General features: G+C 45.5%; 1 protein-coding gene across 3 annotated transcripts in view; it reads right to left on the bottom strand.

Moving 5' to 3' along the window:
* Window positions 1-2046: 2046 nt before the first annotated feature.
* The window catches only part of TBC1D21 (TBC1 domain family member 21), a 30954-nt gene continuing 14678 nt past the window's right edge, over window positions 2047-18322 (bottom strand). Inside the window, exons 2-11 of one of the 3 annotated variants that reach the window (XM_049778363.1) lie at window positions 7908-8015; window positions 7717-7820; window positions 6372-6466; window positions 5917-6027; window positions 5723-5823; window positions 4845-4941; window positions 4520-4620; window positions 3344-3460; window positions 2358-2441; window positions 2047-2079 (exon numbers count right to left, since the gene is read on the bottom strand). In XM_049778363.1, the coding sequence (XP_049634320.1) occupies window positions 2047-2079; window positions 2358-2441; window positions 3344-3460; window positions 4520-4620; window positions 4845-4941; window positions 5723-5823; window positions 5917-6027; window positions 6372-6466; window positions 7717-7820; window positions 7908-8015 (951 nt within the window). The other 2 variants (XM_049778368.1, XR_007498254.1) reach the window with 2 other exon arrangements.

The raw sequence follows: 18322 nt of genomic DNA, 5'->3' as shown, positions 1-18322 counted from the left end.
TACAACCATTCTCTCTTCCATCAATCACCTGGTCACCCTCTGTCTGGAAAGCAGCTACATTATACACCTGAAGCACAGGCTGACATTGAACCTGAGACTTAGCAAATCACATCTTCTGGCTCCACAGACGTCCCCTGGAGACATTTCTCTAAGAAGATCAGCAGCCAGCAGATGTCAGAACTCAAGCTCCTAGGACTCTCTTGAGGGGCTGCTCTGACAGAGCCTGTCTTTCCTCTTGCACACAACCCTGCTGATGTCTGTATGAAGAATGGAGGCCCTTACCCACGGGTCACCCTTGTTTGCATAATAATAACATCCATTTGCTCCCAGTGTGGAGAGCTTTCATGTTGGGGGCCTACATCCCCACTTGCAAACCCTGACAGTAAGATTCAGGCCTTTGAGACACTCATTACTTCCCTTGGGAAGGTCTTTGAAGATATGGCTTAGAAAAGCACTTGATATGCTTTCTAGAGTCACCAGCTGATGGCTCTGGGCTGGGAGGTGAAAGGTCCAGAGTAGAGTTGGAGGAGATGGCAGAAATCACACTGGATGATCCAAGGTGGATGCTGAGGTGTGTGCCGGCATCCAGCATCATGTGGAACCCCCAGCATGGCCTTCCCTGACCTCTCAGGACCTCGGTCTGGTCCTTCCACCACCTTTCAGGAGCTTCCCTTTGAACCATTTTTTTCCCCTCTCAGATTTGGGGGAATCACTTGGGGGGCTTTTCCACACCTCACTCCCCAGACTCTGTGGGTGTTGCTAAGGGTTCCTTGTGATGCTGCCCTGCAGATTAGCTACAGACTTCCACTTATTTGTCCCCAACTCAGCTCTCTCATTCCTAGCCTTTGCAACCTACAAAATCCACCTAGGATCTACAGAGCACCCTTGGCCTCTGGCTGATGCCCCCTTTGCCTGGATAGCACTCAGCCCTGGTCATTTTCGAGTATTCAACTCAGGAAAACATGCTAATTCCTCATCTTTAAGATCATACTTTAAGTGTGCAGGCTAATTGTGCATCTACAAGGTGTGCCCCTGACAATGTGCTTTGCTTTGTTTTTGTTTTTGACCCACACTTGGCCATGCTCTGGGCTTATTTCTGGTTCACTCAGGGGACCATATGGGAAGCCGGGGATCCAACTCAGGTTGGACATGTGCAAGGCAAGCACCCTGCCCACTGTACTGTTCTGGCCTCAACCCTGACCATGTGAATTCTTTGTTCTAAGAAGATATGTGGTAACAGGTGGGGAATGGGGTTGGTGAGGGGGAAAGGTTGAAGCTGATTTGCTAAAATGGCCAGGTGGCATCTCCTTCGGGGTTTAAGCCATCTTAGGCCTGAACAAGATAGTGCTTGTTTCATTCTTTGCTGTGACTGTGGAAACAAGGGTGCCAGCCTGTGGCATTGTCTGGTCAGAGCAACGAGGCAGAAAAAGTATCAGTCTGAGGGAGTTGAGAAATGAAAGTTCCTTTGGGAGGGAGGCTGAAGCTGCAGGAACCATCACCCGCCAGAGAGTAGAGGCTGCCAAGAAAGTCCTAGAGAGGCAACTTCAGGTATGCCTGGCACACTGGGTACAGGAAGAGGTAGGGCTTGGGCTAGGACAAAGCTCTGGCATCAGACCTGCCTCTACCACATCAGTTCTGGGATTGTCCAAGCTGGATTAGATCGATTCAGTGTCATCAGTCGCAAAGGCAGGTGACTCCCCAGTCAGTGACCCCATAATTGCTTCTACCTGATGCCAAGTTCCTGTATCTGTGTGTGTGTGTGTGTGTATGTGTGTGTGTGTGTGTGTGTGTGTGTGTGTGTGTGTGTGTGTGTGTGAATCTGACCTGCATCCTTCTGCCAGCGTGCCCTTGTGCATGTGTGATCTCTCTGCAGCTGCAGTCCGGCCTGGGCTCTTTTGCCCTCACACCCACAGCCCCCACACCACACTCTACAAGACTTTCCCAGTGATTCTATATTATCTTCCTTCACTCCCAGCCCCAACAGGCATCGCTCAGTGTCATCACCACCTTCCTTGGGCTGTGAGGGCCATGTCTCTGTGCATGTCCTCAGAGGAAGAAATCCTTCAGTGGCTTGGGAATCTGGCAGAGAGAGTGGAAGTCATCAGGTTGAGGTGGACCCTGGCATTGCTCTCATTCTTCATTTCACTTCACCCATCCCACAGCCCCCAGCACTGGGGGTGAATGTGGGAAGTGAGGGACGAGGACCAGGTCCTAGAGAAGTACCCAGAAATCAGGACTGGGATGCAACAAATCTCCCATCCTCCATCCCAGGGCCTCTGGAGCAGAATCTGCCATGAATTGAGCATGGGCTATCAGGGAAGGCTTCCTGGAGAAGAACATATAGCCAGATCACTTACATTCTTCTGGATGAGCTCAGCATAAACCAAGCAGGCAGAGGAGATCAGCTCATCAGCATCAAGGTCAATGAGGCGATTGCAGGCCTGTGCAGGGAGAATGGGAGAAAGTAGGTCTCCCTGGGCATGGGGCAGGGGTGGCTGGTGGCTGGCTGCAGCTTCAAGGGATCCTTCACTTCCATGTCCAGTGCCTGAAAAGTCACCCTGGGATTTTATATTTTGGTGGAAATGGTAAGGCCATTTCCATGGGGGTCTAGAGATTCTAGGCGGTGATCTCATCACATGGGCTTCTAAGGAAGATCTCTTTCATCATCGGCCACCACTCATTATTATTTACAAATAGACATCAGGGATGGAGAAGAGAGGGCTCCAAAGACAGGCCTGCACTCTGCAACCAGTAGCCTGGTCTGGCTTCTGTCCCCAGCACTGCAGTTTCCCGAGCAGCTCCCAAGCACAGACAGAGCTGAGAGTAGTCCCTGAGCATCACCAGGCATGGCCTAACAGCAAGAAATTGAATAACTTTCAGATGCTTTAAAGAATGTTGGGAGAACTTTAGGCCTTTTGCTACAGGTGGGTGTGGAGCCCAGAAACTGGCTGTTCAGCTTGTAGTTTCAGAGCTATTGGATCTTGTTCATGGGCTGAGGAGGATCAAAGGTGACACTCTGGCCTCTTAGGTCAGGAATGAGAAAATGAGTCTGTGAAAGTGCTGGGACTGGGCTGAGCATTTGCTGTGCTTGCAGGAAGCCTGGACTCAGGCCCCAGAAAACTTCTGTTCTCTGAGGTCTACCAGGAGCAATGTAATGATTATATTGGGAATTGTCCCTGAGCACTGTCAGCTGTGGCCTCAGGACAAATAAAAAAAAAATAAAATAAAACACTGAGACAAGGCAGCCTTGTTGCTTTTTCTACTAGAGCAGGGCATAAATCTACACTGAAGGGCAGTCAGACCCTGAGTTGGGGAGGGGTACAGGTTGTAGAGAGGCTCTCACCAGCAGGATGTCATCACCAGCCATGCTCTCCCGCAACACCTGTTCCCGCACCATCTGCAGCAAACTGTAGGCCACCAGCACCTGGAAGTTCCGGCATGGCTTTCCACTCAGCAACACCTGTGGGAGGCCATTGCCTCAGTTTCTAGGAGGTTCCCACCTGCTACCTGCTCAGTTTCACAACTCACTCACCCATTCATTCATTTAGCTCCCTATTCAGCCAATCATCCATCCATCCATCTATTCAACCCAACAATCAATCCACCCACCCACTCACCTACCCACCCACCCACCCACCCATTCTTCCATCCATCCATCCATCCATCCATCCATCCATCCATCCATCCATCCACCCATCCATCCATCCACTCAGCCACTCATTTATCTATCTATTCACTCACTTCCTTATCCAACCATCCACCCATTGGTCTGTCTGTCCATCCAGTCATCCAATCAGTCAGCTATTCATCCACTAACTCATTCATCCATCCATTCACTCACTCATTCATTCTTCCACACAGTCAAGTACTTGCAGGTACCACTAGGATTCTAGGTATTATGGTGGCTTCAGGTGCCTTGAGAGAAAAGGTCTTCTGGGAATTTATTACTTTCAGGGAGAGAGAAGGGAAGGAGAGAGTAAACTGGGAAACCATGGGTAGCAGTTGAGGATGACAAAGTACAGTTTGATGGAATACAGAGGGTCACATGAAGATGTTAGGTCACCAGGAAGGCAGGTGGGAGGTGAGTGATAAGCACTAAAGACAAGCTGAGGCCCAGGCTAGATCCTGCAGTCAGTGGCAGCCAGAGGCTGAGGTAATGGAGGAGTCATCAGGGCCCCAGGTTTTGGGCTTCAAGAACTGTATGTTGAACTATCTGTAATGCAGTGAGGAGGCCACATACAGTATAGTGACAGTGGGGAAGGAGTAGTGGGGCAGTGAGAGCAGTGGATAGGGGCTGGGGCTGGAGCTGGGGTTGGAATCTAAAGCCACCTTTGCCTTCCCCAATGCTCCCCAGCCCTGCTACAGCAAGCACAGCCTGGAGACTGGAGGCTCTTGTAAGGAGCCCTGTGAGACTCTACTGTTTGCAGAGTAGGATGGGGGCCCTCCACCATCTACCATCCCCGCCACTGAGCTTCTGCAATGTGAGGTGGGAGGCTGAGGAAAGAGCTATGGTGCTCACCTCCCAGAGTCTCCAGACGTCATCGAAGGACTTGAAGGCACGCTGGAAGGAGAAGCAGAACCAGGGGAAGAGGGACTGCACAGCACCTGAACCCTTTCCCTCTGTGGAGAGAGATGGGGTGGCTGATCGGAACACACACCCCAGACAGCAAGAACCACAGAGGTGAGGCCAGCAAGGAAGCATGCCAGAACAGAACCACCGTGCTCACTCACTGATGATGGGGTAGGAACCATCCACATTGCAGTTCAGGGTCCTGGGCAGGGTCCTGGTCCCCTTGGACCCCTGCTTACCCCACTGGGAGGAATATGCTGGGGCTGGTACATACTCAGGTGCTCGGAGAACACAGGATCCAGTAGGGCGATGAGGTCACTGAGCATGTCAAGGTTCCTGCCCACCCCGATGTTGATGACACAGCTGTGCTCCTGGGTAATGGGAACAGAGGCTGAGAAGCCAGTCCTGCCTCAAAGTACCCCAGTTCTAGAGGCCCCTGAGTGTGCTCATTCCTGCCTCTGGAATGGTCCATGTCTTGAGGAAGCTGGACCACCAAGTGCATCAGGGAGGTCCATGCATGGGTCCATGCATGCAAGGGGGGGGCTGCTGGAGAGATGACTATGTTTTAGGTGTAGCCCCAGTATAAGGAGCGCATCATTCCTCCTCCCACTGTAGCCAGCCCCTAGGAACAATGAGGAACTGTGAGCACTGTGTCAGAGGCCAGAGAGATGTCTGAGGACATCTCTGAGGGACCACAAGAAAAGGCTTTCCAGACAGAAAGCTTCCAAGGGAGCAGAACCTTCTAAAGCCCTCAAATGTGGGGTGTGTCTGAGTACACCCCAGGTCATACTGTGCACCTGGAAGTTAGGTCAGAGGGCTTAGGCAGAGAGAGCAATAAGCCTGAATGGAGCCAGGCCTTGCATATCTGGCTGAGGCGCTTGGCTTTCATTTTGGGGAGCCATAAGGGGTTGTGTGAGAGCAGGGCTGCACTTGGGGAGGGATTTTAGGAAGGGTCTGATGAGCCACGTGATTGTCAAATGCTGGGCTCAGAGCTTTGACCACCCCTCTTTAAGCCCACCACCTCCCCCAGAACACCCTCTGATATTAGCTGGCCCTTTGGTGCTGTTTTTAGGCTGGAGGGAAAGGCTGCTTAAGACAAGAGGCTGTTTGGAGACAGGGATACTGATGGTAGAGCATGGGTTTGGCCCTCACTGTTTTCTGCAGGAAGAACTGGAAAAGCCAAAAGGTCTCGTGCTCGTGTTCCACCATCAGCTGAAAAAGCATCACCATTTCATGGAAGCCCTTCTGGTACTCTGGGATAGAAAGATAGAAGTCAGTGGGTGTTTGCAGGCAGGGCTGGAGCAGAGGGCTGGGGGCACAGGTGGGCGGTGCGGCATAGCACACACCTGCTTGGGTGTTGCAGACGTAGCTTAGCAACAGGATTTTCTCCAGCTTCTTCTTGTCGATAAGGATGTTGCCCATCGGATCTTTGTCATAGAGTTTCTGGATATCAAATGCTAGGACAGGGCAAGAGACCGGTGGATGGCACCAGCAGAGGGTCTGTAGAGTGTTTACTGCCCTCATTCCCGAGAGGGCAGCGAGGGCAACCTTAATGGGTGCCCCCCCCCATGCGACCCACACAGAGCTGCTTTCTCTGGCTGCTCCCTTCAGCCACCATGTTCCCCTCCAAACCCTGGATGGGGTGAGGCCAAGGAGAGAGAGAAAAACCGCACAATAGGACAATAGGGAGGTCAGCAAAGGGTGACCTGGCAGGGAACCTGACCCCGTCCCTCTCTGGACCTGCCTGAAATGGAAGTACAGGCTGACTCTGTCTCCCCTCACGCCCCGCCCCTCTCCTCACCGATGTTATTCCGAATCTCAGTGAAGTTGCGGTGCAGGTTCTCCAGCAGGGGCTGAATCTTCTCATACATCTGACAGAGGGACTCATAGTTTTTCCTGTGAGCACAGAGCTCGGCTTTAATGGTGCTCAGAGAACCAGAGAGCCTCTGCGCTGTGCAGCTGCCCATTTTTGGAGGTGCATGGGAACATGATAAAATGGGCTCTACCCAGGCTGTGCCCCCACCTGTGATGCCCCAACCTTTACCTGTGCCAGCCCTCACCACCCTTGCTTGCACCTAGATGGAGCTCAGGGGGAACACAGCTCTATGGAGTGAAGTGAGTTCTCCCCAAACATTTGTTGAATTAGTCTTTTTTTTTGTGCCACTGGAGATCAAACTCTGGGCCTCGTGATACATAATAAGTGATCACTTCACAGCTGAGCCACATCTCTGAGTATCTAACTGCTGTCCCAGAAACCCATCCTCACAAACACAAACACACATAACACACACACCCTAACACATACTGTCTCTCATATACTCATACACAACTATGACACACATGGGCAAACTATGACACACACACTAACAAATACACGCACACACACATCCACACATTTACAGAGAGAACAACATCCACACATCACAGGTACACATTTACACACATATACACACAGTCTCACACTCAAATATATATACACACACACACATCTCTCCCTTCAGTTTAGCCCTCTATGAAGTGAGACTTCCCCATTGGAAGAGTTGGCAGGGCCCTGTGCAATGAACAGGATTCGAGAAGTGGTATGGTTGTCTATATGGTGAGAGCAACCCTGGAGGGATGTTCACACCTTCACACCCAGAACCTGCAGAGGCCAGTTACTCAAGAAAGGTTAAATCATAAATGAAGTGTGTCAAGGTGAGATCCTCCTGCATTATGCAGAAGAATCATCAACTCAATTACTAGTGTCATTTGAGGAGACAGAATTGAGAAGGTCATGCTGTGGAGGCAGAGATTGAAAGGATAAGAACAGGGACTGGAACCATTGCCTGTCTGGGCCCCGGGAGCCAGAAGTTGCCAGAAAGGTTTCTCTCAGAGGATCTGGCAGCTTGTGGCCCACCTGACACAGAGGTGGGACTAGGTATCTCCTTGGATGGATGTGGGACTTTTCTTCCAGCCTAGCACACAGTCCAGTTACATTATTATTATTATTATTATTATTATTATTATTCCCCAACCTACACGCACCCTCCAAAATTGAGAACAGACCTCCTGGCCCCGGGAGAGAGTGGATGGCCTGGGTCAGGAGTTGAGACAGGGACTGGCACAAAACTCATCTCCCGACCTCCCACCACCCCCTCTTGCTGCACCTCCGGGTACTGTCCATTGAGAGGCGCTCATCCTGGGAGCTGTGCCACGCATAGTATCCAGTAAGGAACTTCCACACTTCAGTTCTCACGCTGGGGTGCAGGCCCTGGAGTTGGGAGATAGGCAAATTATGAGCCTTTCTGAGATGCTTCCCCAGTTCCAGGGTTAGAACCAAGGTAGTTCAGGGCCCCACCCTTTCCAGGATGTTAACGCAGATGAAGTCTCGGGTCTTGGCCAACTGCCCATTTTCATCAAAGTAGCTGTTCCACTCTGTCCTGTCAATGGCTGGTTTTCTCTTCCCCTGCAAGAACAAACAGTTCAGCCCACAGCTAGGAACCTTGGCCTTGCATTTGTGTGTCATTTTTAAATACTATTGTCTGAGTTTTACTAAACCCAGGAACCCAAGTTCACAGCTACTGCTCCCTGCTAGAAATTATTCCCGAAGACATTACTAAAAATCTACAGGAGAAGGCTTATATACACAATAATTTTCCTGGCATGCTACTTATCAAACTGAAAAATGCGAGTGCCCTAAATGTTATGCAATAAGGGAATAGTTAAGTAAACTGTGGTTTAGATACTCAGCGGAATATCATGAAGCATATAAAGAAGCACACAAGGAATGAATAATCATCTAGAAAATACAAATGTTGTGGGGGGAGAAAAGCACAAAAATGCAAAATCATGCATTCATTACCCATCCTCTTTATGCACTATTATAAAACTAGGAAAACAACTAAAGATTCCATCTCCTCTATAACAACTGTGAATTACCCAATAGAAACAAATTTTATAAAGATTGGGGGAGAGCTCCATATCCACCTAAGAGCAAAACAGTAATTATCTCTAACTGATAGTATTATAAATAGTTTTCCTCCTTATTTATTTGTATTTCAAACTTTTCTATAATAAAGTACACATTGGTAACAGAAAACCATAAAATGAACACTATTTAAACCCACACATAAGCTTAGTTTCCTAAGAAAGTCAAATGTTTTTATCTTGAAGAATGATTTCTGACTTAGATAAGAGGTTTCTATGTGTACTAGGGGACAGATATTAAGTGCAAAATAATTTAAAAAATACATGCCAACAAATGGGGTTACTGTTGGACTGGGGGAGAGTTTGAGAGGAGTTTTCTATCAGAAATAATATATTAAAATACCACATTAAAGTAGAATACCAACAGGCAGAGGTCAACAGCTGAATTACATTAGTCAGAGCTACATAAACTCCAACTTCCTACTTCCATCCAGCTGAATGTGTCCACTCGAGCTCCAGTCTAAATTGCATACGAGCCACCTGAGAATCTTAAAATGCAGATTCGGGCACCTTCAGATGTTACATTTCTAAATAACAAGGTGTTAGAAGGTGAAACACTGGAAATTAAAAATCAGAACCCTTGGGTCCAATTTTCTACTAACTCCATGCTGGACTGAAAAAAAAAATTAGGTTTCAATAACTCACACGCATGCTTTTCTCTGTGCTCATTGTAGTCCAGCCTGTAGTGAGATCCAACTCCTGCCTGCTGTATGACAGGCAGATCTTGAGGCCAGTAGGTTGGCCTCTCAAGTTCTTAATTATAAAAAATAGTTAATAGTCTACAGACATATAAATGTTCAGTTTATCTATTTCTCCTCTGATTTCAATATTTAAACTTCTTTTTCTCAATCATGTTTTATAGTTTTGAGGGTATAGGCTATTTGTCTATGTTGTGATTCATCCTTAAATATTTCTTTTTGTCATTGTTATTGTGAAAGGGGTTATTTTTTTTTTTTTAGGGATTTTTAATGCTGCTTTGTTTTTTAAGTGTCAGGGACTGGAGACATAGCGTAGAGGGTAAGACACTTGCCTCGCACATGACTGACCTGAGTTTAATCAAGACAGAGTGGAAATGGTACTTTGATGAGAACCAGCAGTTGGCCAAGACCCTATGGCTTTCCATAGGATCCCCTTAGCTTTATTAGGAGTGATCCTTGAACACAGCATCAGGAGTAAGCCTTGAGCACTGCTAGGTTTGACCCCCAAAACCAAAGTAAATAAATAAGCAAAGTCAACTTCAGTTGTTCATTACTAGTACATAAAAAAATAACAATGGAGTTTTAGATATTGTATCTTACAACCATATTAAACACACTAATTCTATATGATCTTTGTATATATGTATATTCCATGGGATTTACACTAATTCTAGATGATTCAGCACTCAGTAAAGCTGGTGCTTTGTGCCTTTACGGGCAGTACCTAGTGGTACTAAGAGAACCATGCAACATTGAAGATAAAACTGGGGCCTGCTGCATGCTAGGCATATTTGAACTCTCTCCCCAGCCCTCATCTATTTTTAAATTTTTGAGTCATACTTTTGGTACCCAGTGCCTCCTCCTGGCTCTGTGCTAAGAGATCATTCCTGGTGAGGTTTGAGGGACCATTTGAGGTGCTGGGGATAGAAATAGGATCAATTGCTGCATATAGGCAAGTACCTTACTATACTAGATCTTTGGCCATGGGGTCTATTTTTTTCTTTTCTTTTTTTGGGGGAGGATTGAGGATCACACCTGGAAGTGCTCAGGGGTTACTCCTGGTTCTGCACTCAGAAATCACTCCTGGCAGGCATGGGGGACCATATGGGTTGCCGGGATTCGAACCACTGTCTGTCCTGGATCAGCTGTGTGCAAGGCAAATGCCCTACCGCTGTGCTATATCTCTGGCCCTGTTTTTTGTTTTGTTTTGGTTTTGTTTTGGAGTCACACCTGGTGGCACTCAGGGGTTACTCCTGGCAGGCTTGGGGGACTATATGGGATGCCAAAAATTGAACCGGGGTTGGCTGCATGCAAGGCAAATGCTCTACTGCTGTGCTATTGCTCTGGCCCACCTGGGATCTGTTTTATAAATAAAGATTTACTGGCACAAAGTCATGCCCATTCATTCATGCATTATCTATGGCTACTTACATGCTAAAATGGCAATTAAATATTTACTACAGAGATGGTATAGCATACAAAGGCTAAAATACATGGGCCTAAATTGGCCTTGACAGGACAAGATTGCCAACCCTGCCATACAGTCACACTATGAACAAAGGCAGTTTGACAGTTTTTTCTAAGCGCGATGCCTTGTATTTCTTTTGTTTATTTCCTTTGGGGTCACAACTGGCACACTCAGGGATTACTTCTGATTTTGCACTCAGAAATTACTCCTGTAGGCTTGGGGACTAGGATGCTGGGGATCAAACCTCGGTGGGCCACTTACAAGGCAAATGCCCTACCTGCTGTGCTATCACTCTGGCCCCTTAATGCTTTGTATTTCTGGTTTTGCTTTACATGCTGGCCAGAATCTCATGTGTCATGTTGAAAAGTTGTGACAGCAGGAAACTGCTTTGTTCCCAATCTTAGAGGGAAACATAATACACGACATCAATAACAAGAAAAATAAAAACCACATGATCATATCAATAGATGCAGAGAAAGCATTTGATAAGGTCCAACACCCATTCTTGATCAAAACTCTCAGCAAGATGGGAATGGAAGGAACCTTTCTCAATATAGTTAAGGCCATCTACCACAAGCCAGTGGCAAATATTATCCTCAATGGAGAAAAACTAAAAGCATTCCCTCTAAATTCTGGCACAAGACAAGGCTGTCCTCTCTCACCACTCCTATTCAACATAGCACTGGAAGTACTTGCTATAGCGATTAGGCAAGAAAAAGATATCAAGGGAATCCAGATAGGAAAGGAAGAAGTCAAGCTCTCACTGTTTGCAGATGACATGATACTCTACTTAGAAAACCCTAAAGACTACCAAAAAGCTTCTAGAAACAATAGACTCATATAGCAAGGTGGCAGGCTACAAAATTAACACACAAAAATCAATGGCCTTCCTATACACCAATAGTAATAAGGATGAAATGGACATTAAGAAAACAATTCCAGGGCCCGGAGAGATAGCACAGTGGCGTTTGCCTTGCAAGCAGCCAATCCAGGACCAAAGGTGGTTGGTTCGAATCCCGGTGTCCCATATGGTCCCCCGTGCCTGCCAGGAGCTATTTCTGAGCAGACAGCCAGGAGTAACCTCTGAGCACCGCCAGGTGCGACCCAAAAATCAAAAAAAAAAAAAACAATTCCATTCACAATAGTGCCACACAAACTCAAATATCTTGGAATCAACTTGACTAAAAATGTGAAGGACCTATACAAAGAAAACTATAAAACTCTGCTACAAGAAATAAGAGAGGACACACGGAAATGGAAACACATACCCTGCTCATGGATTGGCAGGATTAACATCATCAAAATGGCAATACTCCCTAAGGCATTATACAGATTTAATGCTATCCCTCTAAAGATACCCGTGACATTCTTCAAAGAAGTGGATCAGGCACTTTTGAAATTCATTTGGAACAATAAACACCCTCGAATAGCTAAAGCAATCATTGGGAAAAAGAATATGGGAGGAATTACTTTCCCCAACTTTAAACTGTACTACAAAGCAATAGTTATCAAAACAGCATGGTATTGGAATAAGGACAGGCCCTCAGATCAGTGGAATAGGCTTGAATACTCAGAAAATGTTCCCCAGACATACAAACACCTAATTTTTGATAAAGGAGCAGGAAATCCTGAATGGAGCAGGGAAAGCCTCTTCAACAAGTGGTGTTGGCACAATTGGATAGCCACTTGCAAAAAATTGAACTTAGACCCCCAGCTAACATCATGTACGAAGGTAAAATCCAAATGGATTAAAGACCTCGATATCAGCCCCAAAACCATAAGATATATAGAACAGCACATAGGCAAAACACTCCAGGACATTACAGGCATCTTCAAGGAGGAAACTGCCCTCTCCAAGCAAATGAAAGCAGAGATTAACAGATGGGAATATATTAAGCTGAGAAGCTTCTGCACCTCAAAGGAAATAGCGCCCAGGATACAAGAGCCACCCACTGAGTGGGAGAAACTATTCACCCAATATCCATCAGATAAGGGGCTAATCTCCAAAATATACAAGGCACTGACAGAACTTTACAAGAAAAAAACATCTAATCCCATCAAAAAATGGGGAGAAGAAATGAACAGACACTTTGACAAAGAAGAAATACAAATGGCCAAAAGACACATGAAAAAGTGCTCCACATCACTAATCATCAGGGAGATGCAAATCAAAACAACGATGAGATACCACCTCACACCCCAGAGAATGGCACACATCACAAAGAATAAGAATAAACAGTGTTGGCGGGGATGTGGAGAGAAAGGAACTCTTATCCACTGCTGGTGGGAATGCCGTCTAGTTCAACCTTTATGGAAAGCGATATGGAGATTCCTCCAAAAACTGGAAATCAAGCTCCCATACGATCCAGCTATACCACTCCTAGGAATATACCCTAGGAACACAAAAATACAATACAAAAACCCCTTCCTTACACCTATATTCATTGCAGCACTATTTACCATAGCAAGACTCTGGAAACAACCAAGATGCCCTTCAACAGACGAATGGCTAAAGAAACTGTGGTACATATACACAATGGAATATTATGCAGCTGTCAGGAGAGATGAAGTCATGAAATTTTCCTATACATGGATGTACACGGAATCTATTATGCTGAGTGAAATAAGTCAGAGAGAGAGAGAAAAATGCAGAATGGTCTCACTCATCTATGGGTTTTAAGAAAAATGAAAGACATTCTTGCAATACTAATTTTCAGACACAAAAGAGAAAAGAGCTGGAAGTTCCAGCTCACCTCAGGAAGCTCACCACAAAGAGTGATGAGTTTAGTTAGAGAAATAACTACATTTTGAACTGTCCTAATAATGAGAATGTATGTGGGAAATGGAGAGCCTGTTTAGAGTACAGGCGGGGGTCGGGCGGGGAGGAGGGAGACTTGGGACATTGGTGATGGGAATGTTGCACTGGTGATGGGTGGTGTTCTTTACATGACTGAAACCCAAACACAATCATGTATGTAATCAAGGTGTTTAAATTAAAAAAATTTATAATTCACTTTGGTCACAATAAAACTTATTTTTAAAAAAAAAAAAAAAGAACTTTTCTCAGGGGGGGGGGGGCCGGGCAGTGGCGTTAGAGGTAAGGTGCCTGCCTTGCCTGCGCTAGCCTTGGACGAACCTCGGTTTGATCCCCCGGTGTCCCATATGGTCCTCCAAAAACCAAAAAAAAAAAAAAATAGAACTTTTCTCGGAAATGGACTTAAATACAATATGTTCTGCATAGATAGATATGATCACACAATATTCTTCCTTTAATGTGTTAACATGATAAATTATACCAGCCAATTTTTTTTTTTTTTTTTTGGTTTTTGGGTCACACCCGGCATCGCTCAGAGGTTATCCTGGCTCCACGCTCAGAAATCTCTCTTGGCAGGCTTGGGGGACCATATGGGACACTGGGATTCGAACCAATGACCTTCTGCATGAAAGGCAAATGCTTTACCTCCATGCTATCTCTCCGGCCCCAATATATCAGCCAATTTTTTAAAAGAAAATCAGCCTTGTGTTCATTGAATAAATCCAATGGACAGTGATAAATGATTCCTCCCCCCCCCCTTTATTTGGTCACTGTATACAATTTGCTAAAATTTAGAGTTTAGCTTAGAGTTTTGACATTCATATTCATGAGATATAGAGCTATAATTTTCTTTGTGTGTAATGTCCTTGATTTTGGTATTAGAATAATGCTGGCCTTATAGAGTGAGGAGAATTTTTCCTGCTTTTCAATTTTTAAATTTATATACAAATTTGCTAATATATTTTTTTAGCACTCAGTAGGCCATTGAAGTCTATAGTTTTCTCACTGAGAAGTATTTTAACTATAAATTTTTAATTTGACTTGAAGACAAAATTAGGAGAAATTATTTTGGTTTTGATTTAAAAAATTAGAAATTTAGGGTTCAGAGAGAACCCTAAATAGTGGGAAGGTCATGCAGAGGACATGCTCCCTGAGCACTGCCAGGAGTCATTCCTGGGCAGAGCCAGGAGTAACCTTTGAGCATCATTGAGTATGGTCCCCCCCCCAAAAAAAACAAACAAACAAAAATTAGAGTTAGGACTGAAGAGACAGTACAGTGAGGAGGGCATTTGTCTAGCACTGGCATGCACTGCCAGGTGTTATTCCCCCAAATAAATTAGAGATTTATAGAAACAGGACATTTTTTTCCTAAGTCACTCAAGAAATTAGAGGCAAATAATAATTTTTAAAAAAGGAATTAGTAGTGGGTCAGAGAAATAGCATGGAGGTAGGGCATTTGCGTTGCATGCAGGAGGATGGTGGTTCGAATCCCGGCGTCCTATATGGTCCTCTGAGCCTGCCAGAAGTGATTTCTGAGCATAGAGCCAGGAGTGACCCAAAACAAAAAACAAACAAACAAACAAAAAAAGGAATTAGTAGAAGCAAAAAAGGATAAAAAATGTTAGAGCTGGAAATAAATGTATTAAATTCATTTATAAAGCACATAAAAAGCACTAATGGTATTCCAGGTACCATTTTACTTTGTGTATATATTTCAGTTTATTGAATTGCCACAACCATTTATGAGATGGGCCTAGCAGTTACACTAGGGCACATGAGATGCAGCTCAGTGGTAGAGCACTTCTCTTGTATGTGTGAAGCCCTGATTTTAATTCTCTGGCACTGAAGTGGGCCAAAGGGAGTTCAGGTGCTGAACCACCAAAGAAGTGGTGCTATGCCAGCAGAGAAGGTCAAAGGAGGTCAAAGAAGGTCAAAGGCAAGGACTTTGCATTTGTATAAAAAGTGAGTCTCTATTCCCAGTATTAAATACTGAGACCCACACAAGGGGGTCAAGTATCACTGGGAGTGACCCCTTGACACTTCGAGCACTGGTTGTGTATATTTAAAAGCTCCCCAAAACACATAACTCACCCAACATAATAGTACATACAAGAATACAAGTTGTTAACAAAATGTGTATCTAAAAATCAAGTATCAAATGTACACAAAGGTCACCGTGAAAGGGCCTCAGAGTCAGCATAGCATTCTTCATCCAAGACCTCACACTAGCACTATGAAGCAGAGACCAGAGACATCTCAGGTTAGGAACTGCTGACGGCAGGATTCAGCACATATTTGCATCACCAAATCTCCAAGTGCTTCAACTTGCAACAAATTACACTCTCTTCCAGTGGTCAGGGCTCAATTTGTTTACCAGCCATCACTTCTGGGTCTCAAATAGAGAGAGAGAACACTAGGGAGAGAGTAGAGGAAAAAGGAACTTGCCTTGCAGGTGGTCGACCTGAGTTCTATCCCCAGCACTGCATATGGTCTTCCCAAACCTGCCAGGAGTCATGAGTAAGCCCCGAGACATTGGGTATGCCACGTCCCATCCCCACCCACCCCCGTTCCCCGCAACTAAGGTCACTGTTGTCAGGGTCAGATTGGGAAGGTGTGAAAGCTCAAAAGACAGGAACGTGCAGGATCCCGGGTTCAATCCCAGGTACCAAATGAAACTTGGAGTAGTCTTCCTACTTTCCAGCATTGCTGGGTGTTTTTTGTCCTAAAAAATTAGTATCCTCAAAAGCTCTATTTCTTTATATTGACCATGATTTTTGTCTTGCCTCAAACTCAAGCAAAATATAGATCAGCCCAAGAACATCTTAGACATTTGCTAGTGAGTCAAGGACAACTCTGAGAAACCTGCAGAGGGAAGAGGGAATTCCACTGGGCATCTACCTGCCACTATAGGAATCCACAGCTGCTATCAGGTCCTTCAAAGGATTGGATGAAGATGCAACATAATAGACTTTCAACTCCTCTGTTTTTGGGAAAGGGAAGTTTAGGTCATATCTAGTAGTACTCAGGACTTAATTCATGCTCTGTGCTCAGGAGACCATACAGGGTGCCAGGGTTTGAACTGGGTTTGATTGCATGCAAGGCAAGGCCCCTACCCACTCTGTATTGTCTCTCTAGTGCTTCATATCATGTATCCTCCAATATTTCTTTATTCCTTGCTCCATTAATCTGGTAACATTCTGAATGCCCCCCTCAAATCTGGTATAATGGTCTAGACCTGGGGGGGTGCATGGAGTCTATGAGGTATTGTAGACCCCAACCCCTCAGCTCTGCAGTGCCTCTCTCCCGTGTCCTGGAGAAGATAGCAAAGCACTTTCATCCAAGCAGGTGCAATCTCTGTAGTGCAAACCCAGGAAAATTCTGCCATGTTTTCCCTGGAGCCAGAAGTGGGTGCCCAATGATTTGGTCCTTTTATTGGCTTCTTGCTGCCAGAAGCCTTGGCTGCAGGTGCCTGTCTGCATCATTGCAGTGAGGATTTTCCAGGTTTTTTTTTTTTAAGGAAGACTGTAAAGCCACTAGAGAATAAAGAGATTTTTTCATAATGGTGTGGGATGCCATTTTGCTGTATACACAGCGATAGTCCAAGCATCCAGTAAAGCTGGAGAAGATCTCTGATGCCCTGAAGGTGCTCCACCTCCTCTAGCCCAGTTTCATGGAGGGATGGGTCACATTTCCTGCATAACCATGACCCAAGGTGACTTTGTTGCTTGCCTAGATAGAGGGCATAACCAAGGAGGGCAGACCAGTTGAAGATGGGTAAGTTGGGGACTGACGACAGGCTCAATGATAAAGCAAATTCCTCATATGTGAGGCCCTGGGTTAGATTTCAGGCACTGAACAACCCATCCATCTTCCACCCTTTCCATCTTTCATCTATTCATCCACATCCATTCATTCAGCCCCTCTTTCCACCCATCCACCATCCTTCCTCCTTCCCTCCCTCCTTCCTTCCTTTTTACTCACCAACATATCTATCCACCCACCACTAATTTATCCATCCATTCATTCCATCCAACTGAAAAAGGGAGGCATATGTGCAAGTTACAAGTTATTCTTGGTCATTATCAGCACAGGTATGGTGTTACCCCACCATCCATTACCATCCAGGGTTGTTATTCAACAGTATGGGGGCTGTATCATCGGAGCATTGATGGAAGGAATTACAACAGAATTTCCACATTGGCTGCACACACACTCATCAAGGGACTTGTTCAAACAAAGATCACGAGTACTATTCCTAAATTTCTGGGAGAAGAGCTGGGGCTACAGATCTACATTCTTGCAAGTTCCATGTGGAGGCTGAGGTTGAATTTGGCACCTCAATTTGACAACCACAGCATTGGGGCTTGGCCACCCATAACTGCCTTGTTCTAAATACCACCTTCTATGCTTTAACTTTTTGGAGGAAGTGCATAATCAGTGGTATCCAGGTGTTACTCCTGCTCTGCACTCAGAGATCACTCCTGATAGGTTTAGGGGACCGTATGGGATGCCAGAGATTCAACCTCGGTAGGCCACGTGCATATATATATATATATATATAGTACTTTTGATCTATGTGACTGGAGGTCAGCTGCTTAGTCTGTGAGCCAAGTTTTCTTAGTTGCAAAATGAAGATAAATGCATGACCTGCTCATAGGGTTAAGACAAACATCTATAAATAAAGTGTTCAGGATGGCCGTTACTGATAATGCCATGTGATAGTAATTTTCTACTCTCCTTAAGTTCAGAAAATGAAACTAGACATAAAATTTAAACTAAGGCTTGCTGATAATCTGCAATAAAGC

The sequence above is a fragment of the Suncus etruscus genome, chromosome 1 (genome assembly GCF_024139225.1).
Source record: "Suncus etruscus isolate mSunEtr1 chromosome 1, mSunEtr1.pri.cur, whole genome shotgun sequence".
Lineage (NCBI taxonomy): Eukaryota > Metazoa > Chordata > Mammalia > Eulipotyphla > Soricidae > Suncus > Suncus etruscus.
Note: the sequence above shows the minus strand (reverse complement) of the source record. Positions and strands in the feature narration are given on the sequence as shown.